The sequence below is a fragment of the Oncorhynchus keta genome, chromosome 4 (assembly GCF_023373465.1).
Source record: "Oncorhynchus keta strain PuntledgeMale-10-30-2019 chromosome 4, Oket_V2, whole genome shotgun sequence".
Lineage (NCBI taxonomy): Eukaryota > Metazoa > Chordata > Actinopteri > Salmoniformes > Salmonidae > Oncorhynchus > Oncorhynchus keta.
The window spans coordinates 64163712-64187987 of NC_068424.1; the positions used below are offsets into that span (position 1 = coordinate 64163712).

The 24276-nt window shown below is 44.4% G+C and overlaps 1 protein-coding gene across 1 annotated transcript in view; it reads right to left on the bottom strand.

Moving 5' to 3' along the window:
• wu:fb13g09 (ATP-binding cassette sub-family C member 5) overlaps window positions 1-24276 on the bottom strand; it is a 50063-nt gene that overhangs the window by 13575 nt on the left and 12212 nt on the right. The window contains 22 exon segments of the mRNA XM_035767578.2: window positions 382-541; window positions 825-1017; window positions 1793-1882; window positions 3662-3848; window positions 4358-4486; window positions 7292-7445; window positions 7601-7730; window positions 8727-8891; window positions 9369-9553; window positions 9757-9874; window positions 10272-10397; window positions 10818-11021; window positions 11310-11382; window positions 11656-11780; window positions 12008-12079; window positions 16017-16379; window positions 16531-16638; window positions 16805-16953; window positions 19853-19882; window positions 19885-19999; window positions 21116-21289; window positions 23607-23840. Of these exon segments, the coding sequence (XP_035623471.2) occupies window positions 382-541; window positions 825-1017; window positions 1793-1882; window positions 3662-3848; window positions 4358-4486; window positions 7292-7445; window positions 7601-7730; window positions 8727-8891; window positions 9369-9553; window positions 9757-9874; window positions 10272-10397; window positions 10818-11021; window positions 11310-11382; window positions 11656-11780; window positions 12008-12079; window positions 16017-16379; window positions 16531-16638; window positions 16805-16953; window positions 19853-19882; window positions 19885-19999; window positions 21116-21289; window positions 23607-23840 (3284 nt within the window).

A 24276-nucleotide genomic window follows, 5' to 3' on the forward strand; every position in this document is an offset into this window, starting at 1 on the left:
TGTTTTCTTTGCCATAGATATCAAGCCCCCCCAGTCAGTAAATTATGAATTTGATAGTAATCTATATTTTATGAAATGAGATCCTATGTATACCTTTGTTAGACTATAAATGACCAACCACATAGCTTTGTAGTAGTTAGGTCTATTTCCCTGCTTTTGAGAGGAGCTGGCTAGTAGACCTCCAGAAATTGTGCTAAGCTAACGATATGCTACCTTCAACTTCCTTCAAAATGCACGCAGAGACATAAAATGGTATCCATGAGTTTGTCTGACTCTGGGTAAGTAGGAAATTACCCAAATATCCAAAGGATCCCTTAAAGGAGGGGAAGCTGATCTTACATATGTACCTAGGGGAATCTTAGGTAAATCATTAATACATACCTGATAGTGCCAATGAAGAGAACGGGCTCCTGGGGAATGACTGACAGCTTGCTTCTCAGGTCTTCCAATCCGATCTGTGCAATGTTGACGTCGTCGATGGTGATGGAGCCCCCAGTCAGCTCCACCAGTCTGAAGAGAGCTACGCCCAGTGAGGACTTCCCTAGATAGATAGAAATGGGGGGTTGTGAGTGAACTACGATTAGTTCGGATAGATGATAACCACATCTACATGTGAAGATTACAGTTCACTGGTTAATGTTTACTTTTATTTTATGAGAATGTTTTTGAATGAGAATCATTAGAAAACAAACACCATTACCATCAATTCAACCCATTGTTACATTATTTCTTAGTAAATACCAGGTAAACACCAGCGGAAACAAAGATAATAAAATGAAACATTAACGATGTAAAACGATACATAGAAATAAGGAGGGAAGTACCTGAGCCAGTGCGACCCACAATGCCGATGGTCTCCTCTGGCAGGATGTTAAAGGAAAGTTTCTTGAGCACCAGCGGCAGGTCGTCCCGGTAACACATCTCCACATCCTGGAAGGAGATCAGTCCCTTATCTGGCCAGCAGGGGGCAGGAGAGGAGGGTCCAGTGATCTGCCGCGGCGCCTCACCTTCTAAGGTCTGAGACAGAAAAAATAGATCCAATATGGAGTGCTAATCTCTGTATCTCCAATCCCATGAAGTAAAGACCTCTATAACTGTAATTTATAGATCTCTAAAAGCTTGTTGGCACTTTGAGAGAAAAAAAGTTGTTCCTCTGATATGGGGGTGTTTATGTTTTGATGGGTGTTGTGTGAAACAGGTCCTGTCATGTGCTGTGATGTGTGACGGGCCACACACTGGGTTCCATCTGCTTCCTGCTGGGCCTCTCAGAGACGATGTGTGTCCCAAACGGCACACGACTCCCTATACTGTGGGCTACTTTTAACCAAACCCTATGGGCCCCTGATCAAAAGTAGTGCACTACATAGGGAATAGGGTTACATTTGGGATGTACACTGTGTCTGTCTGGAGCCTACCATGACCAACAGCTTTGTGTTATTGGGATTGGGTTATGTGTGTGTGCATGGGTGTGCGTCATGATTGTGTATGTGTGAGTATGTCAACCTTATCCAACAGCTTGTGTTGTTGGGATATGGACCTGTGTAAGTGCGTGGGTGCACCCTGCGCAGGAATGTGGATTTAGAGTGTGTGTCTGCATGTGAGTATGCTGTGCCTGTATGTGTGTGTGTGTGTTGCTTCATCTGTGCCTGTGTCCTGCTGCGTTAAGTATATAAGCCTGTGTTTGTGTGTCACACAATGTGTGTACTTTCGATTCGGCCACACATAGTTCAGCCAATCAGCAACCCTTCCCCCGACTGTTGGCAGCATCCCTGGTGTCATTAGGCCTACCTACCTTTATATAATGATTGATCCTCTCGACTGACGTGAAGCGAGCCTCAGTCTCTGACAGCAATCTCACGGTAAACTGAAACAGACCGGTCAGCTGGAGAAGAGAGAGTGCGAGAGAGACAGACAGACAGAGAGACATAGACAGACAGAGAGAGAGAAGTGATTAGTCAATGATTAACACCCTCAAACCCTATTACAATCAACCCAGGCTCACTTCAACACTAGTGTTGGTCACTGTGTGCACTGCTACCATTTGGATGAATGAGCAGCACAAACCATAAACCTTTACGACCCCTATAGACAGACATACAGTTGAAGTCAGAAGGTTACATACACTTAGATTGGAGTCATTAAATCTCGTTTTTCAACCACAAGTCTGGTTCATCCTTGGGAGCAATTTCCAAACGCCTGAAGGTACCAAGTTCATCTGTACAAACAATAGTACGCAAGTATAAACACCATGGGACCACGCAGCCGTCATACCGCTCAGGATGGAGACGCGTTCTGTCTCCCAGAGATTAACGTACTTTGGTGCGAAAAGTGCAAATCAGTCCCAGAACAACATCAAAGGACCTTGTGAATATGCTGGAGGAAACGGGTACAAAAGTATCTATATCCACAGTAAAATGAGTCCTATATCAACATAACCTGAAAGGCCGCTCAGCAAGGAAGAAGCCACTGCTCCAAAACAGCCATAAAAAATCCAGACTACGCTTTGCAACTGCACATGGGGACAAAGATCGTACTTTTTGGAGAAATGTCCTCTGGTCTGATGAAACAAAAATAAAACTGTTTGGCCGTAATGACCATCGTTATGTTTGGAGGAAAAAGGGGAGGCTTGCAAGCCAAAGAACACCATCCCAACCGTGAAGCACGGGGGTGGCAGCGGCATGTTGTGGAGGTGCTCTGCTGCAGGAGGGACTGGTGCACTTTACAAAATCGATGGCATATTGAGGAAGGAAAATTATGTGGATATATTGAAGCTTCATCTCAAGACATCAGTCAGGAAGTTAAAGCTTGGTCGCAAATGGGTCTTCCAAATGGACAATGACCCCAAGCATACTTCCAAAGTTGTGGCAAAATGGCTTAAGGACAACAAAGTCAAGGTATTGGAGTGGCCCTCACAATGCCCTGGCCTCCATCCTATAGAACATTTGTGGGCAGAACTGAAAAAGCGTGTGCGAGCAAGGAGGCCTACAAACCTGACTCAGTTACAACAGCGCTATCAGGAGGAATGGGCCAAAATTCACAACTTATTGTGGGAAGATTGTGGAAGGCGACCCAAAACATTTGACCCAAGTGAAACAATTTAAAGGCAATGCTACCAAATACTAATTGAGTGTATGTAAACTTCTGACCCACTGGGAATGTGATGAATTTAAAGCTGAAATAAATCACTCTCTCTAGTATTATTCTGACATTTCACATTCTTAAAATAAAGTGGTGATCCTAACTGACCTAAGTCAGGGATGACAGGGATGACAGCGTTGCACACAAAGTGTGCAACGCTGTCATCAAGGCAAAGTGTGGCTACTTTGAAGAATGTCAAACAAAATATATTTTGATTTGTTTCACACTTTTTTGGTTACTGCATGATTCCATATGTGTTATTTCATAGTGTTGATGTCTTCAATATTATTCTACATGGAGAAAAAAGTAGAAATAAAGATAAACCCTGTAATGAGTAGGTGTGTCCAAACCTTTGACTGGTACTGTATAGAACATCAAAAAAGCCTTCATAAAAACATTCCCATAAAGGGCAGTCAAAATCATTCACAGATCGCAAGGACATACTCTAGCAGTGCGTGTCTGTTTACATGCGTGTGTGCGTGTTTACATGCATGTGCATGAATGTGCTTTTGTGTGTGTGTACCTGCACAGCGTAGGATATAGCCAAGCCTGCGTAGGCTGGGGGGATCTGGTTGTGCATGAAAACGATGAGCAGGGCTACGGTGGTGATGAGAATGATGCTGATCAGGTCCAGCCGTACAGCCAGCCAGCGCATAGCACAGCTGAACAGGTAGTGGGAAGCCTGGTTGGTGTCCAGTAAAGCCTGGTACCTGAGATACACAGAGATAAACCAATAGGAATGGTGAGTGAAAGTCAACGGACCAATAACAGACTTAGTAGTGGAAGGCTGCTCAGTGCCCACATTAGCTAAGCAGAAATCAAATGCTACTCAAATCAAAAGTCAAGGAAACGTTACTTAGGGGGGTTCTCTCATTATTAGTTGTGCAATTTGGGAGGCACCTAGTCCAGCGGTTAAGAGCGTTGGACCAGTAACCGAAAGGTTTCTGGTTCAAATACCCGAGACAACTAGGTAAAAAAAAAAGTTTATGTACCCTTGAGCAAGGCACTTAACCCGAATTGCCCCTGTATGTCATTCTGGATAAGAGCATCTGCTAAATGACAAAAAAATGTCATTTAAAAATGTAGACGTGTGGTAGGCGAAGCTAACTGGACATGAACTGTCAAAACCAATGTCTTATCAGTGTTTGAAAAAACGTCCTGTGACAGATAAGGTGTCTTCCTATGAGCGCTATACGGTATATTAGTGTACTGTTCTCACCTGTGTAAGAAGTCGTCCCCTCTGCCATACGCGTGAATGGTGGACAGCCCCTGGAGACTACTGGTGATGTGCGAGGTGAAAGGTGATTGGCTGATGTTCTCCAGACGCTTCAGCTCGCGAATCAGAACCCTAGTCAGACAAAGAGGAAGTGGAACATCAAGTTGATTACTTAAACGTACCAGAGCACCACTTTAGGGATGCTAAAGAAGTCCACTCACTCACCATTTCTCTAACCTCTACTCTGTGACCCCCAGCCAAACCTCTATTGTTCAACTCACAATGATGCAGTGGATGGCTGCCGTCTTACAGGATAAACCAATGTACATGGTATTATGAGCAGAGCTTTCGAGAATAAACGCTATTGGCTAAGTTGACTGATCTCTGTCCGTTTCATTTAAATAAGAACCTTACAAATTCTTACAAACAGACAGAGTGTATTAATTGCATTGGTAAATGAACACATTGGAACAAAATTCCTTTAACACCCCCCAGTCAAACCTCTACTCTGTGACCCCCCCAGTCAAACCTCTACTCTGTGACCCCCCCAGTCAAACCTTAGGGAGGGTTAAACATTTTAATTTCCCGTTGCAAAAATGTTTTCCATTGCGTGTTCTAATGAACCGGATTCAACTTGTGAATTCCTTACCAAACCAGACACTAGATCAGGACAACAACAACATTGTGAAATATCTAGGGATGGTGGTTGACAAACACTACATTATAACTCCAATGACAGTGCAGTTATCTGACAGGTTAGTGGACTATGATACACTGCTCAAAAAAATAAAGGGAACACTTAAACAACACAATGTAACTCCAACTCCATCACACTCCATCACACTTCTGTGAAATCAAACTCTCCACTGAGGAAGAAACACTGATTGACAATACATTTCACATGCTGTTGTGCAAATGGAATAGACAACAGGTGGAAATTATAGGCATTTAGCAAGACACCCCAAATAAAGGAGTGGTTCTGCAGGTGGTGACCACAGACCACTTCTCAGTTCCTATGCTTCCTGGCTGACGTTTTGGTCACCTTTGAATGCTGGCGGTCCTTTCACTCTAGTGGTAGCATGAGACGGAGTCTAAAACCCACACAAGTGGCTCAGGTAGTGCAGCTCATCCAGGATGGCACATCAATGCGAGCTGTGGTGAGAAGGTTTGCTGTGTCTGTCAGCGTAGTGTCCAGAGCATGGAGGCGCTACCAGGAGACAGGCCAGTACATCAGGAGACGTGGAGGAGGCCGTAGGAGGGCAACAACCCAGCAGCAGGACCGCTACCTCCGCCTTTGTGCAAGGAGGAGCAGGAGGAGCACTGCTAGAGCCCTGCAAAAATGACTCCATGAGGGCCCGACGTCCACAGGTGGGGGTTACAGCCCAACACCGTGCAGGACGTTTGGCATTTGCCAGAGAACACCAAGATTGGCAAATTCGCCACTGGCGCCCTGTGCTCTTCACAGATGAAAGCAGGTTCACACTGAGCACATGTGACAGACGTGACAGAGTCTGAAGACGCCGTGGAGAACGTTCTGCTGCCTGCAACATCCTCCAGCATGACCGGTTTGACGGTGGGTCAGTCATGATGTGGGGTGGCATTTCTTTGGGGGGCCTCCATGTGCTCGCCAGAGGTAGCCTGACTGCCATTAGGTACCGAGATGAGATCCTCAGACCCCTTGTGAGACCATATGCTGGTGCGGTTGGCCCTGGGTTCCTCCTAATGAAAGACAATGCTAGGCCTCATGTGGCTGGAGTGTGTCAGCAGTTCCTGCAAGAGGAAGGCATTGATGCTATGGACTGGCCCGCCCGTTCCCCAGACCTGAATCCAATTGAGCACATCTGTGACTTCATGTCTCATGTCTCGCTCCATCCACCAACAGGTTGCACCACAGACTGTCCAGGAGTTGACGGATGCTTTAGTCCAGGTCTGGGAGGAGATCCCTCAGGAGACCACCCGCCACCTGCCCAAGCGTTGTAGGGAGGTCATACAGGCATGTGGAGGCCACACACACTACCGAGCCTCATTTTGACTTGTTTTAAGGACATTCCATCAAAGATGGATCAGCCTGTAGTGTGATCTTCCACTTTAATTTCGAATGTGACTCCAAATCCAGACCTCCATGGGTTGATACATTTGATTTCCATTGATAATGTTTGTGATTTTGTCAGCACATTCAACTATGCAAAGAAAAAAGTATTTAATAAGAATATTTCATTCATTCAGATCTAGGATGTGTTATTTTAGTGTTCCCTTTATTTTTTTGAGCAGTGTATGATGAGAGGACACAGGGGAGTCAGAGTGTAATTCTGCCCAGGACAGGACAACCATTTCTGGCACAGCTCAGGCCATTCCTTGGCTCCACTAGAATCATTTCTGAATGATGTGTGATTTATGAGCCACAGACCCACACTACCACAACACTCGACTGAGTCAGCAGGGAAGTGTGAGAGAGAGGGTTTTATTGACAAAGGTGGGGTGGAGTTCTACTTTTAGGTCCATAGATAGGCTGCACATGTGAATAACAAGTCTGCTCATGAATCATCCCCGGCGGGAGGGGGGAGGGAGGAGAAGAGGGCAGGGGATTAAAGAACATGACACTCCTTATTCTGAGACTACCTACACAAACATGTTTATGCAGTTTGTACTTTCATCTCAAGATGCCAGCTGGCAAAGTACACCACATCAATAAATGGGACCCGTCCCAAAAAGCACTTCATTCTCTACATTGTGCGGGCCTTGGTAAAAAGTAGTGCCCTATATGGGGAATGGGGTGCCTTTTGTGCTTGCTTTTAATGAGGAAACTGGTTAGATGCGTCACGCTGAATAATAAATTACCCAAAGACCTAGGGAACCCTAATCCATCTCTACACTTATCTTCTTTAAATCAAAGCACGCATGAGCATACACGTATAAATCGATTGGTTGTAGCCTGACCTGGAGACGCGGTTGACAATGAGGAGGAAGGCTCCCAGGGGCAGGAGGGAGATCAGGAACCAGGGGAATACGATGCCCACCATGACCAGGCAGAAGAGCACCAGGGTCATGTTCTGGAGAAGCATCTCAGCCTGCATGGCCAGACGGACGTCCACTGTGGATGGTTAGAGAGAGAGAGAGAAAAGGAGACCGAAAGAAAGAGAGGACACAGAGGGAGAGAGAAAACAAAAAACTGTCAGATCACACTGTTGTCTGGGTGGTATGGGCACCTCAAGGCTCGGAGTATGAAGTCAAGGCAAGACACCTCACCCTCGTCCATGTCTCGGGAGAAGCGGGTGAGGATGCGGCCCAAAGGTGTTGTGTCAAAAAAGCGCATGGGGCTCAGGAGGAGGCGGTGGAACAGCTTGTCGTGGAGTACCGAGGCAGCCCGAACAGTGCACTGTCAGACAAACACAGTGGTGTTTCAACACGGAGCCAGACACAACACTGGTAAACAGATGGGTTGTCGGGACTCAGGAAGGCTCAACACCCAGGCGCAACAAATGCAAGTAGGAGTAGACATTAGAGAATTGTTGCCAGCATTCACAGCTATGAACACATACTAGCTAGCGCTCATATGACATGTTGCTAATACTAGTTGGCCATATGTTGTTGTTGTTGATGATGTGTCCCTATTAGTAGTCACTGTGCTGTTAAGAGCAAGTGGAAAGTTTCTCGGGTCATGCAAACTGTCAAATCCTCAGACATAAATGAATGTCTGGCAGGCTGACACAAAGGTTATGAACCCATGTCTAGGTTAACGCAGTGAGAAACATCTGGCAGAAATGACTTTTGGCAGGAGAGAACACATTCAATCTATTAATAGAATATGCAACACTCCCACATTCACGTTACAGCTAAGCCTAAAAAAAAGAAGATTAGCCATCTTCGGGAAAAGTTTGTGTCACACAATTACGTGAGGACATAACCTCTGTAATGGGCTGTCAGGAAAGTTTAACAAACACAGGGGACATATCCAAAGGGACAGGGACACACAGCGGCACACGCACACACACAGCCATTAAAGCAGCGTGTCACGGCACTGGACAGAAATGGATTTAGCCTGCAGGCACTTTCAATTATAGTAGTGCAACTCATGAAAACGTCTTAAAGACAAATAGAGAGAGTCAAGGTTGTACCACAACAACTTTGCACTTCTTTCCTTTGAAAAGGGCCTGAGCATAAATCAATGAAAACCTGACTTATGGAGACTATGGTTACGTCCAGAATGGTACCCTATGGGCCCTTGTTAAAAGTAGTACCCTGGAGTGAATTGGTCAGTGATGCACTCTCCTTTGACAGGCCTTAGAGTGTATCAATGAATGGTCCTGACATTTCAAGACGAGAGAACAATCCACAAGAACCACTCTAAAAGGCATTTGAGCAAGATGCTTACCTTGACGAACACTAGCCCCCTCATTGTCTTCAGGAAGAGAGCGGCCCCCATGGACAACACATAAACTCTTGAGTAGTATTGAACGTGAGGGTTGAGCCTCATGCTGTCGCTTGCCAACCCCGCCAATGTTTTATTGGTTTCGTTCTCCAGGATTAATGATGTATTCTGAGGGCAGATGGAGGGATACACACAAGGCATTTCTATCCAATGAAGGAAATAAATTAAACAAAGCCAGCTGAGACAGAAGACATGAAAGAAGCAGCCATTTGGGTAATGTCGCTATTCCAAACACATCCTTCAATCAGACACGGATGACAGCTTTGCAGCACATCTGCTTTTTGCCGGCTCGTCTCTTGTTTTAATTACGTTTACAGAGACACCGGTACTTTTTTTAATTACACGTGCTGAGATTAATGCTCGCACTTTCCCCACTACAACTCAGTGATGCACAGAAGTCGTTTTACTTGTGGGAGACAGCCTGCTACAGTATAGACATCCCTCAGAGTAGGCAGAAGTTGTCCTATCCCACTAACACAGCATCAGATATTTCTTTAAATTCTAATAATTCTAAGTATTGTAGGTCGGGTAATCTGATCCTAGTTATATGTCCGTGTGTAAGGCCATCAGAAAATCCAAACTCACCCCACTGCGCTGGCGGATCCAGTAGCTCAGCCACCAGTTACTGAAGGCGATGCTGCCAGTGGTGAAGAGGAAGAGGATGACGTTGATGATGAAGGCATAAGGGCCTCCAGCCGCATTGATGTAGGCCTTGTACACATCCCAGGCCACGGCACCAGAGCCCTTCTCCTCCGCTTTCATGAGCTGGTCTGGAAAGTGAAGAAAGGGAAGGAAAGAAGGAAGGAAAGAAGAGAATTAGAAAGGGAAGGAAGGAAAGAAGAGGAAGAAAGGAATGAAGGAAGAGGAAGGAAGAGAGAGGAAGGAAGAAACCTGTGAGTAATTTCCTCATTTCAAGCCAACTGCTTTAAAGGGAACACATTAACACATTCTATTTGGCGCAGTCAAGTCTCACCTCCTTTCCCTTTCTCCACCGGCGGTGTGGCAACTTTGGCGAAATTCCCGGTGGTCTCAACCTTTTCATCTCCCTCTTTCTTCAGGTTTGTTTTCACCCGGTTCTTTTTCACCAGGTTCTAGGAGAGCAAGCCAAAGAGACCTACAGCATAAGACAATCGGCCAAGTCATAACACTGCCAGTAAGTCATTTAAACAGAGATATTGGTGACAGGGTCTTCAGCAGTGTGACACCGATAAATCAACGCCGACCTAAATAATGAAAGGCCCTGTATGCATTAACATTTCCCAGCCACCCACTTGGCTTCTCCTGCCTCATGAATTACGCAGGATGTGACATACGATAGTGTTGTGTAAAGAGGGATGAAAAAGGTGTTTTTACATAGAGGAGAGCTGGGCTAGCCTGGTCCCAGGTTAGTTTATGCTGTCTTGCCAGCTCATGCCAATGCATGACAATGAAAGGCAACAGATCTGTGATCAGGCTAGAGCTGGACATGCGCTCCGTGGTTGGCATTACCTCCTGCTGTACGCTGTTGAAGAGAGCGGCGTAGTCACGGTCTCTGCCCATAAGCTGGGAGTGGGTGCCATGCTCGGCAATCTGCCCGTCCTTCATCAGAATCACGTGGTCACACTCTGCCAGGTACTGAGAGAGGGTCAACACCAGTGAAATCTGTGATTCTCCTGATGAAGAATCCTGGGCTATAGTATGCTCCTCTATATTTCTATATGGCTCCCTTTCCTCAGCCTTCTCATTTGGGGACAAATTCTTGAGAGTCACACTCTTAACTTAGATTTTATGCATTAATGTCAATGGGAAACTTGTGTGAAAACTCAAGTGGCACTATAATCACCGACCTAGGTGGTCTACATAGGGTCTCATTTCCTTTCAGATTAGGCGTCCCAAAGATATACAAGAGTAGTTAAGAAAGCCATTTCAGATAATGAATGCCATTTCCTAGAATTTGGCCATAGTACACAAGTCACTTATTTGCTGCAAATTCTTCTGTTTCTCACATAAATACAATTTGAATTGATCATTCAGATAATCAGAAGCTCCTCTTACCTGCAGCTGGTGTGTGACAAAGATGGTGGTCTTGCCCTTGGACGCCGTGCGGATGGCATTGTGGAAGAGATGAGAGCCCACGTGGGCGTCCACGGCACTGAGAGGGTCGTCCAGGAGCAGGATGGGCCGCTCGCTATACAGGGCACGTGCCAGGCTCACCCGCTGGCGCTGCCCGCCACTCAGGTTGGCACCCCTCTCACCTATCTGGAGTGAAAACATTGGGACAATGTTGACAAAATGTATCAAGGATCATTTCTGATTGATAGGCTTCACACAGAGGCAGCAACAGACCAGACATGTACTTACATAACACTTTATCGTGTTCTCTCACAAAACATCTATAAATGCATGTACTACTTACTAGCCTGTTACATGGTAAATACACTTTCTGCTACTTTGGTATAGTGTAAGGCAAATGTATTGTCCAGAATGGCCAGAGTTCATATTGAGAGCATCTCCAGCAGAGAGATGTAATAGCGGTCTGATACATACCTCAGTCATATCCCCATAGGGCAGCTCTGTCAGATCAGGAATCAGGCAGCAGGCAGAGACCACAGCATTATACCTAATAAGGAAACACAGCCAAGGACATGACTTAACATGAGAGGGAAACGCAGTCATGGTCCAGAGAAATGAGTAAACCATGAGTTAGAAATGAGCCTTTGGCCCTTTTGAATGTGAAACTATCAAACTATGACTTCCAAACGTGACTGGTCATAGACTACAGATGAAAATGAGCCGTCTACCTAAATCCAGCACTAAGACACCTCTAAATGGTCTGCGTTGTTGCTTTCATTGTGTACTGTTCGATAATAAGTACAAATCAATCAATCTTTACTTGTCTTCGTCGTATTCTTTTCCGAACAGGATGTTCTCTCTCAGTGAGTCATTGAGGATCCAGGCCTGTTGAGCCACATAGGCAAAGCCGCCACTGGCTGCCACGTTGCCCTCCAGCAGGGTCATCTGTTGAACACCAGAGATAAGACTCATGTTAAAACATACTAGAGGTAAAGCTGACCTGGGCTTTCATGAGAGGGAAAATACTTGAACTGCGTTTGATTGCCTGGTACAACGGAACAGTCCCAAAAGTGCAAAAAAATCAAGCTTAATCAAACGCACCTCAAATGCTTTCCAGTCTGGTTTGTGGGGGAATCCCCCAGTATTTGAAGGCCAATGATAAAGAACCTCACCTGTCCCAGCAGAGCAGACAGCAGAGAGCTCTTTCCGCTCCCCACAGCTCCACATATTCCTACCAACGCCCCCTGCAGATCAGAAGGATACCAGGGAGTATTGGTATGGATTTGAAATTGAAACACTCAGTCCATTTCAAAAGGAAAGAAGTTGCTGACTCCCTCCAATTGTCTACTCTTTCAGTCGTTCTCTTTGAGTTGTGCTACTATAATCGAATGTGCCGGCATGCTAAATCCATTTATCTGTCCAGTGCCGGTGACTCAATGCTTTATTGCAGTGGTATTCAAACTTTCTTAGCAGGGACCCAATTTTTTCCACCAGAATTTCAGATGACACCATTTTTTGGGGTACAAATTTCTAGCAACCCCACCCCAAATATAATGACACAACCTTAAAAATCTGTACATTTTGTGGACCCCAGGAAGAGAAGCTGCTGCCGCAAAAGCGAACAAATTAAATTCTCAGATGGAATAAAAAATATATACAGTAGCAATCAAAGATTGACACACCAACACATTCAATGTTTTTTCTTTATTTTTTACTATTTTCTACATTGTAGAATAATAGTAAAGACATCAAAACTATGAAATAACACATATGGAATCATGTAGTAACCAAAAAAAGTGTTAAACTAATACAAATATATTTCAGATTCTTTAAAGTAGCTCTTGGCATTCTCTGAACCAGCTTCATGAGGTAGTCACCTGGAATGCATTTCAATTAACAGGTGTGCTTTGTTAAAAGTACATTTGTGGCATTTTTGTTCTTTCTTAATGCGTTTGAGTTCCTTCTTAAATCAGTAGTGTGCTGACATGGTAGGAGTGGTATACAGAAGATAGCCCTATTTGGTAAAAGACCAAGTCCATATTACGGCAAGAACAGCTCAAATAAGCAAAGAGAAACGACAGACCATCATTACTTTAAGACATGAAGGTCAGTCAATCCGGAAAAATTCAACAACTTTGAAAGATTCTTCAAGTGCATTCGGTAAAAACATCAAGCACTATAATGAAACTGGCTCTCACGAGGACCGCCTCAGAAAAGGAAGACCCAGAGTTACCTCCGCTGCCTTCATGGTCAAATTGCTGCAAAGAAACCACCACTAAAAAGGACACCAACAAGAAGAAGAGACTTGCTTGGGCCAAGAAACACGAGCAATGGACATGAGACCGGTGGAAATATGTCCTTTGGTTAGATTAGTCCTAATTTGAGATTTTTGGTTCCAACCGCCATGACTTTGTGAAACGCAGAGGTGAATGGATGATCTCCACATGTGTGGTTCCCACCGGGAAGCATGGAGGAGGTGTGATGCAGTGGGGGTGCTTTGCTGGTGACGCGGTCTGTGATTAATTTAGAATTCAAGGCAAACTTAACCAGCATGACTACCACAGCATTCTGCAGTGATACACCATTCCATCTGGTCCGCGCTTAGTGGTACTATCATTTGTTTATCAACAGGACAATGACCCAACACACCTCCAGGCTGTGTAAAGGCTATTTGACCAAGAAGGAGAGGATGGAGTGCTGCATCAGATGACCTGGCCTCCACAATTACCCGACCTCAACCCAATTGAGATGGTTTGGGATGAGTTGGACCGCAGAGTGAAAGAAAAGCCGCCAACAAGTGCTCAGCATATGTGAGAACTCCTTCAAGACTGTTGGAAAACCATTCCAGGTGAAGCTGGTTGAGAAATTGGTTGCACCAATTTGTAAGTCGCTCTGGATAAGAGCGATAAGCGATAAGTCGCTTTGGATAAGAGCGTCTGCTAAATGACTTAAATGTAAATGTAAAATGCAAAGAGTGTGCAAAGCTGTCATCAAGGCAAAGGGTGGCGACTTTGAAGAAGCTGAAATATATTTTGTTTATCAATTTTCTGGTTACTACACGATTCCATGTGTGTTATTTAATAGTTTTGATGTCTTCATTGTTATTCTACAATGTAGAAAATAGTACAAATAAGAAAGAAAAACTCTTGAATGAGTAGGTATCCAAACTTTACTTGTACTGTATACAGTTGAAGTGGGAAGTTGCACCTTAGCCAAATACATTTAAACTCAGTTTTTCACAATTCCGGACATTGAATCAGAGCAAAAATTCCCTGTCTTGGGTCAGTTAGGATCACCACTTTATTTTAAGAATGTGAAATAATGTCAGAATAATAGTAGAAAAAATGATTTATTTCAGCTTTCATTTCTTCCATTAATATTCCCAGGGGGTCAGAAGTTTACATACACTCAATTAGTATTTGGTAGCGTTGCCTTTAAATTGTTTTTGGGCCAAACATTTTGGGTCACCTTCCACAAGCTTTTCACAATAAGTTGGGTGAATTTTGGCCCATTCCGCCTGACAGAGCTGGTGTAACTGAGTCAGGCTTGTAGGCCTCCTTGCTCACACACGCTTTTTCAGTTCTGCCCACGAATGTTCTATAGGATTGAGGCCAGGGCTTTGTGTGGGCCACTCCAATACCTTGACTTTGTTGTCCTTAAGCCATTTTGCCACAACTTTGGAAGTATGCTTGGGGTCATTGTCCATTTGGAAGACCCATTTGCGACCAAGCTATAACTTCCTGACTGATGTCTTGAGATTTTGCTTCAATATATCCACATACTTTTCCTATCCTCATGAAGCCATCTAGTTTGTGAAGTGAACCAGTCGCTCCTGCAGCAAAGCATCCCCACAACATGATGCTGCCACCCCCGTGTTTCACGGTTGAGATGGTGTTCTTTGGCTTGCAAGCCTCCCCCTTTGTCCTCCAAACATAACTATGGTCATTATAGGCAAACAGTTTTATTTTTGTTTCATCAGACTAGAGGACATTTCTCCAAAAAGTACAATCTTTATCCCCATGTGCAGTTGCAAAGCATAGTCTGGCTTTTTTATGGCGGTTTTGGAGCAGTGGCTTCTTCCTTGCTGAGCGGCCTTTCAGGTTATGCCGACATAGGACTCGTTTTACTGTGGATATAGTAACTTTTGTACCGGTTTCCTCCAGCATCTTCACAAGGTCCTTTGCTGTTGTTCTGGGACTGATTTGCACTTTTCGCACCAAAGTACGTTCATCTCTAGAAGACAGAACGCTTCTCCTTCCAAAGCGGTATGACGGCTGCGTGGTCCCATGGTGTTTATACTTGCGTACTATTGTTTGTACGGATGAATGTGGTACCTTCAGGCATTTGGAAATTGCTTTCAAGGATGAACCAGACTTGTGGAGGTCTACTTTCTTTTCTGAGGTCTTGGCTGATTTCTTTTGATTTTCCCATGATGTCAAGCAAAGAGGCACTGAGTTTGAAGGTAGGCCTTGAAATACATCCACAAGTACACCTCCAATTGACTCAAATGATGTCAATAAGCCTATCAGAAGCTTCTAAAGCCATGACATCATTTTCTGGAATTTTCCAAGCTATTTAAAGGCACAGTCAACTTAGTGTATGTAAAACTTCTGACCCACTGGAATTGTGAGACAGTGAAATAATCTGTAAACAATTGTTGGAAAAATTACTTGTGTCATGCACAAAGTAGATGTCCTAACCGACTTGCCAAAACTATAGTTTGTTAACAAGAAATTTGTGGAGTGGTTGATAAATGAGTTAAATGTATGTAAACTTCCGACTTCAACTGTATATATTTTACATCAACAAATAACCTTCAAGTCATTACATTTTCATCTCTTATCAATATGAAAGAAACCAAAAAATACATTTACTAAATACAAAATACATTTACTAAATACAATTTTCAAAAAATGTTTGAATACAATAATCTGTCCTCTGATTTCTTTGTTCCAATTGTTTTCATAAATTAATAGCCAACCCCACTGTGTTCCCCCCCAGACCTTGAACACCACTGCTTTAGTGTGTGTGTGTATGTGCAGGTTTGCATGTGTGCGTGCATGCATATATTTGTCAATGTGTACAAGCATTTGTGTAGGCTTGTATGAATGTAAATCAGGGTTGTTTTGTGCACGGGTGAGTACACCTGTCTGATTGATGGTGCTTGTTCGAGCAGTTTACCTTCTTGACGCGCAGATCGATGCGATGTAGGGTTTTGTGCAGCGGTGGGCGGATGATGGAGCTCTGGGTAGAGGAGATGGTGCTCTGGGGGCTCTCCTGTTCCATGTGGGTAAGGAGACTCTGTCCGTTGGGACCCTCGTTGTTTCCCTTACCCTCTTCTGCTGTGATATACAAGCTCAGTTTCTCCTTGCGCAGTACTCGATGCATTCCACCTCTCTTGCACTGCTTCTTGGGGACGGGGGTGGCTTTGGCGGGAGCTTTGGCCTTCTCCCAGGCCAACGTGGCGTACCGGAACTCCACGGCGTTCATCGGGTCGTCTGTTTTGGCCAACACAACCTCTCGGTCCTCCATCAAGAAGAGTCTCTGTTGACATATGATATACTGTATGATATATGGAGAAGATTAATGAATGAACATGTCTATTTTGAAGTGCTATGCTGACAACAGTCCATCCTGACTGAACGCTACAATCATTCCCAATTTTGTACAACAATCTCGTCTGTCTTTCATTTACCTGAAATCGGTTGACTGCCACAGAACCCTCTGATAATGCTCGTACAGCCAAGGGCGTGACTTTGAGGGCAAAGGTCATGGAGTTGAAGACTGCAACAACGGTAAAGGCCTGAAGGGAGCAACAAAGTGGTCAAGTAATTTCACAGTTAGTGGAATTCCACATATTTAAAAGCTACTGGGGAGCTTTCTATTGAAACAAACAACAAAAGCTACTGGTAGATATTGAAGTCACTTGACTCTTGAAAAGTTAGTGACAGCTGAGGGGAGGGGTTTACCTGGGCAGCAGTGAGGTCAAAACCCAGGGCCATGTGTAGAGTGAATGTGCAGACACTGGCGATCACCACGACGATGGGGGCCACGCCCACTGTGAGGCTCTGAACACAACCAGCCCTCTCCAGTATCCTCCTCTCCTCAGATCGCACCGCTGGTGGGGGGCAGAAAGAGAAAGCAGCAGAGAGCGAGCAAGGCAGAGAGCGAGCGAGGCAGAAAGAAAGAATGAGCGACAGAGAGAGGAAGTGAGCGAGGGAGCGAGCGACAGAGAGAGAGCGGGAGCGAGCGAGCGACAGACAGAGCGAGCGAGCGAGCGACACAGAGAGCAAGATAGCACAGAAAGAAAATAGACAATGAGCTCTTGTATTACCACTGTAGAGTCTTTCAGGAATTTACACCTGGCACTGTACAGTTATATTCAGCCCCAAACAACATTAGAGAGAGTCCCTTACAGTCATGGCCAGAAATAAGAGACAAGTTGGGCCTCGTGGCCATAAATGGTATGAAATGGACTTTTAAAATTGTGGGCCATTGGCTGTTGTCCAAGTCAAGTGGCTTGTCATCCATGATTGTGTACATCTTCTAAATGCATGTGTTGGCTGCTTCATTCAACAGTCCATTCAGTGCACTCTGTCTCCAAGCAAAGGTTTCTTTCTAACACAGCCAAGGCTACTACGTGCTCCAGGAAAGCTATAACATGACTGCACTCCTCCTAAAACACATTTCATAGTATTCTCCAGGGACTCACAGCAGTGTTGTTGGATTGCCTTTGTAGAAGCTGCTACATATACAATGTATATTTTATCAGCAGGTGGAATAGGGCCATATACTAACACTAACTGAAGAGAACGATATCAGAACTCCTGATATGAAACTCGATAGCCCTTAAGATGAATATCCAATTAATGATCCTAATAATAGGTATTATCACTATTATCCAAACAGCAGGCTGTTATGGGGATATGAGTCCAACCTGGCTAATTACAGTCATGATTAAAAGCACCAAACGTTTCTTATCCACAATGTAAGGCAGAGCCTCGTGAGAAATGTCCCCCCTCCCTCTCTAATTCTTCAATCTCCTCTAAGTGGAACAACCCTCTGCAGGTCTTAGGTATCAAAGAGCTTTAAACGCTTTTCAAATTAAACTTTGGGCGCAGTGATCCAATCAGGGCTTGTGTAATGTGGGAAGGCATGGAAGGAATCTCAGCCAATGGAACCTAACGGGAATGGAGTTGCCGGGTCAATTCCGGGGATGAATTTGAATTGATGATTGGAGGATTTGAACTAATGGATTTCAGGTAACGGGTTGAATTTCCTGGACTGACTGGAATTGAAAGAGAATTGGCCTAACAGAGAAGAAAATGTAAATAAAGTCAAATAAAGGAAGTACGAATTTGAGAGTAGCATTCTCAGCTGGAAATAATCACTCTAACCCAGACACAAAAACAGGAAGTGAGTATTATGATTTTTGCTGTGTCACTGGGCCAGTGCTGTAAAAATGATGATTGCAGAGACACTAGCCCCTGATGACTGCTGACTTACTGGCCCCTTGTCATAAACGTGATGACTGCAGAGTCAATGACCCTGTGCCATGACGACTGCAGAGTCACTAGCCCCCGTGCCATAAACATGATGACTGCAGAGTCACTGACCCTGTGCTAGAAACATGACTGCTGAGTCACTGGCCCTGTGCTAGAAACATGACTGCTGAGTCACTGGCCCCTTGTCATAAACATGATGACTGCAGAGTCACTGACCCTGTGCTAGAAACATGACTGCTGAGTCACTGGCCCCTTGTCATAAACATGATGACTGCAGAGTCACTGGCCCCTTGTCACAAACATGATGACTACTGAGTCACTTATGATGACTACTGAGTCACTTATGAGTTATCATGTTTATAGCTCGGGGCCAGTTGTCACAAACATGATGACTGCAGAGTTACTGGCACTCGTGCCATAAACCTGATGACTGCAGAGTCACTGGCCTCGTGCCATAAACCTGATGACTGCAGAGTCACTGGCCCCGTGCCACAACATGATGACTACTGAGTCACTGGCCCCGTGCCACAACATGATGACTACTGAGTCACTGGCCCCGTGCCACAACATGATGACTACTGAGTCACTGGCCCCGTGCCACAACATGATGACTACTGAGTCACTGGCCTCGTGCCACAACATGATGACTGCTGAGTCACTGGGCCCGTGCCACAACATGATGACTGCTGAGTCACTGGCCCCGTGCCACAACATGATGACTGCTGAGTCACTGGCCCCGTGCCACAACATGATGACTGCTGAGTCACTGGCTCCGTGCCATAACATGATGACTGCTGAGTCACTGGCCCTGTGCCACAACATGATGACTGCTGAGTCACTGGCTCCGTGCCATAACATGATGACTGCTGAGTCACTGGCCCCGTGCCACAACATGATGACTGCTGAGTCACTGGCTCCGTGCCACAACATGATGACTGCTGAGTCACTGGCCCCGTGCCACAACATGATGACTGCTGAGTCACTGGCTCCGTGCCATAACATGATGACTGCTGAGTCACTGGCCTCGTGCCACAACATGATGACTGCAGAGTCACTGGGCCCGTGCCACAACATGATGACTGCTGAGTCACTGGCCCCGTGCCACAACATGATGACTGCTGAGTCACTGGCCCCGTGCCACAACATGATGACTGCTGAGTCACTGGCTCCGTGCCATAACATGATGACTGCTGAGTCACGGCTCCCGTGCCACAACATGATGACTGCTGAGTCACTGGGTCCGTGCCATAACATGATGACTACTGAGTCACTGGCACCGTGCCATAACATGATGACTGCTGAGTCACTGGCCCCGTGCCATAACATGATGACTGCTGAGTCACTGGCCCCGTGCTATAAACAATATGACTGTGGTCTGGTGTTTATCCTCACCAAGTGACCTGACCAGAAAAAAAAACAATACAAGCCCAGTGTGTGTGTGTGTGTGTGTGTGTGTGTGTGTGTGTGTGTGTGTGTGTGTGTGTGTGTGCGTAAGTGTTACCAAACACTCACTGTGGATGTTCTGAGCGAAAGCGTTTTCAAGCAATACATCTTGATGAACTTGATACAGCCGAGGATCTCATTCATGAGCCTCACGCGCTGGTCAGTCACTAACACACACTTCTTACGAAAATACGCTGTGAGACGTGAAGCCAGCATCTGTCCCGGATAGAGAGAAGCAAGAAAATAAGTAACAGAGGAGAAATGTGAGTGTCGTAACAGGGAAATGAAGCCAGACACAGTCTACATCCCTATGTTTCCCCTAGTGCACTACTTTAGAACAGAGCCCCATGGGCCCTGGTCAAAAGTAGTGCTCTATATAGGGAATAAGGTGCCATTTGGGACATAGACACAGCCCTATTGAAGCTAACTCAATTGAAAGACTAACAGCAGCAAAGTCAACAGGAGATTGGCAGGCGGAGAGTTTTGGGGAAGTTGAAGGGCAACTCCACCACAATTTCATTATCTCCTGCACAATACCAGTGTCAACATATGTGAAAACAGTGCAAAACTATGTTTTGTAGAAAAAAATCAAGTTTAAAAAAAGTTGTACCCGATGACATCCTCGAAAGTTAAAACATTATATAAACAGTGATTTTCAAAACACAGATTTGCGGTGACATGGGGAGCAAGAAAATACCCTCCCTAGAAATCCGTTGCAGGTTTTGAAAATCACTGTTTTTTAACCTACGCTGTGATGCCACAGAGAAGCCCTTTTTAGGACCTTTTTTCTTATCTTTTTAACCACAGATCATAGAAGCAAACAGGTTTTCACATGTGTACACTGGTTTACTGCTGGAGATGAAGAATATGAGATTGAAAAATGGCAGAATCGCCCTTTAACTTCCCCAAAACCCTTTTAAGGGGAATTAACAGGCTGTGCTGTAAAGGATAACGGTCTGTGAAGTGAAGGACGTTCACTTCAGTTCTACAGTTACGGGGAAATATGATGCTGTTTATCACTAATACTATAAACAGGAAAGACAATTCATGAATGACTAAGTGCTGAGAATGAGATAAGTTCAAAGGAATCATGCTCCAAGTAACACTGCTGTCAAAATAATGTTAACTTTCATAGTGTATTCTTTTTACAGTAACTAAAGCTTTGTTCCTAAATAAATAAACTATATGAAAAGGTAGCACTAAGATGCCTCTGAGTTAATGAAAGTGGAGTAACTTTCCTTTAGACATCGGTTCACATTTTTTCGTTAGTCAGCACTTTTGTTTTCCATAAGGTGTGCATTCCTTTGTTAGGAGACATGGAGGACTTCCTACCATAGCAGGGTAGAAGAAGATGAATATGGCTGATCCAACCAGTGCAGTGGGTCCCAGAAAGTAAGCAGTGTAGGACAGACCCAGGATGCCAACCAGCGGGCCCCCGGCCAGCAGACAGCCCACTGAGACTGCCTCGTATACCCGCTGGCCATCGCTGGAGCAGATGTTGATCAGCTGTAGGAAGGGACATTGACACAGAATGTTAGTGGACACATTGAACAGACAATTTACTTCACAAGGACATAGTGAGTCAAAGAGAATGAAATTAACCCACAGAATCGTGAAATGTTGCAATGAGAATAAGGTACAATAGTAGAGCATGGACAAAGGGCTGAGACATTGGCACGACAGAGGATTTGATTTTTTTCATTGAAACAAACAAACTAATACAATCGAGTTATTTGTTATCTGAGACACACCTACAATGTAACCACTAGAAGTGCATTTCACTTTCAGAACTGAAGGCAGTGTCTGTGGGGTAGGGTTGCACATTTTGGGGAATATTCAGAGGTGGAAACTTTCCGTGGGAATTAATGGGAATATATGCAAATTAGTATTAATACCATTTAAATGTAGATGTTTCTTTGCATTGGATATATTTACCATATCATATGGAAACAGAAACAGAAACCTTTATCCAAGGTAGACATAATTGCAAATGATGAAATCCTTCCAATAGAAATAAAAAACTATTTAGTTACAAATTTAACTTAATTAAATGAGTTGACTCTTCACATGGGATGATTTCATTGAACCACAAAAGAAAGGGAATATTGAATGGTCCCCAATCATCCATCGCATCTCCCAAAAACTTTTTCAACATACATCTGTAAAATGATATTCTAGAAACTAAAGCTTTGGTTGTCATCCTCTCAGGCTTCCATGTCTTCTCCCTGGACCTCCTCAATGTCCACCTCTTGAACATCAGACTGAGGCCTCATCTTCACGGTCACTTTCCAACCTTGTTGAGGATGGCTCGTTGTCAGGCTCAAAAAGCCTCAAATTTGCCCGGATGGCCACCAATTTCTTAACCCTTGTATTGGTCAGCCGGGATTATGTAGTGCCCACGAAAATTTGACCACCCATCAGAGATGATTGCAATACAGTCTGCTTTCTCTATGATTTTCTTGACCTTCACTTGAACTCTGCATCCAGCAAATGAGTAGATAAAGCATGTCTGGTTGGAGGGGTGTATGCTAGGCGAAGAACATTCAGAAATCTCTTCCTATACACACTGCCTGTGAGCATCAGAGGTGAACCAGTTGCATAGACAGCTCGAGCAAGACATTCATCAGCATTTCTCCGACTACGTTCCTCCCTTGAGTCAAAAAAAACTTCTGACTCTTCTGATTCATCATTTTCACCTCGAATAGAAATAGAGGGACTTTTGTCAGAGGTTGCTTGTTGTGAGCGCAGAGGGAACTTTATGCACTTGGCCAGATGATTCTGCATCTTTGTGGCATTCTTCACATATGATTTGGGACAGTATTTGCAAATGTACACCGCTTTTCCTTCTACATTAGCTGCAGTGTAATGTCTCTAAACATCAGATAGTGCCCGTGGCATTTTCCTGTAAAGATGAGAAAAAATAAATGTAAAAAAAATAAAATAAAATTCCATCTACAGATTAATCTAACTGCTGAACTATTTAACACCTTTGTAAGAAATGTTAACAAATTAAACATGTATGGAAACAGGTGAATTAACACTCAGTTAGCAGGCTCAAGCAAGCTAAAACCCACATGGTAGTAAAAACTAACTAGCAGAAATTGTTAACAAGTTGGAAAGGATTTAAACACACGTTGCTGTAGGCTACTATTTACTAGTTAACAAAAAAATTATGTATGTCCTATAAAATATATTCACCCCACCCAATATTGAAATAAAAACTTACCAGAAAGCATGTAGTCCTTGGCTCAGACAGTGTAGTAGTATGGGCTCAACAGCATCTCATTAGTGTGCAAGATCTTGAGAATCAGCTGTACATGTGATGGAAGAGTGCACTGTGGATGTGATGAAGAATGCACTGCACATGTGATGGAAGAATGCACTGTGCATGTGATGGAAGAATGCACTGCACATGTGATGGAAGAATGCACTGCACATGTGATGGAAGAATGCACTGTGCATGCAGATGGTTGCAATTCCATTGAATTGGGAATAGTTTAACCAAAATATGCCACAAGACCTAGAATTGCCTTATGCACATCACACAAAAAAAGGTTCACTGTTATAAGCTACATTTTTGTTATAAATTTAAGCAAAATTCCCCATATTCCCGGGCTTAACTTCCCATGTAAAAATTCCGGAAATTTACTGTAATGTTCAGACCCTTCGCAATCCTACTGTGGGGTAAAGGGGTTGATTTGGTCCACCATCACTCAAACACCCTAGCCTGTTCGGAGATCTGTTTGGGACCAGGCATGACAATGACCATAGGAGTTGCCTATACTGCACAAACAGATCTGGGACCAGGCTAACAATCACTCACCTCTCCAGCACTGATGTCTTTGGTGCTGCGCAGGCGGAGGATCTTGTGAAAGGCGAATGTGAGCGCTGCACCCCGGAGGCGAGCGGCGGTGCGGTAGTTGACGGCCCACATGAGTGCCAGCGACCAGGAACGCATGAGCTCCATCAGGAAGATCCCTGCCACTAGGGAGAGGCCGTAGGGCAGCCAGGCCTCCGCACTCTGAGAATACTCCAGCAGGGCACGCACCAGGAGAGCCTGGAAATGGGAATGAGGTGGGAAAGGGAGAGGTAAGAAAGGAAGCGTAGAAGAGGGAGGGGAAGGAGGAGAGTAGGCAGAAAGAGTAACATTTTGAGCCAGATTAGAGACATACAATAAGGTAATTGAGGAAGACAGACGTAGAGTGAACTGAAGACTTTGGAAGTACAATGGGAAAGATGGGCACAGTCTTAAATGATGACATTAGATGGTGCCCATCTTTCCCTTTCATTTGGGATTGAACCATACGGATCTACAGTGCATTCGGAAAGTATTCAGACCTCTTGACTTTTTTTCACATTTTGTTATGTTACAACCATATTCTAAAATGGATTAACTAAAATGAAAAATCAATCTACACACAATACCCCATAATGACAAAGCAAAAAAATATATATTTTTGAAAGTTTAGCAAATGTATTAAAAATTAAAAAGA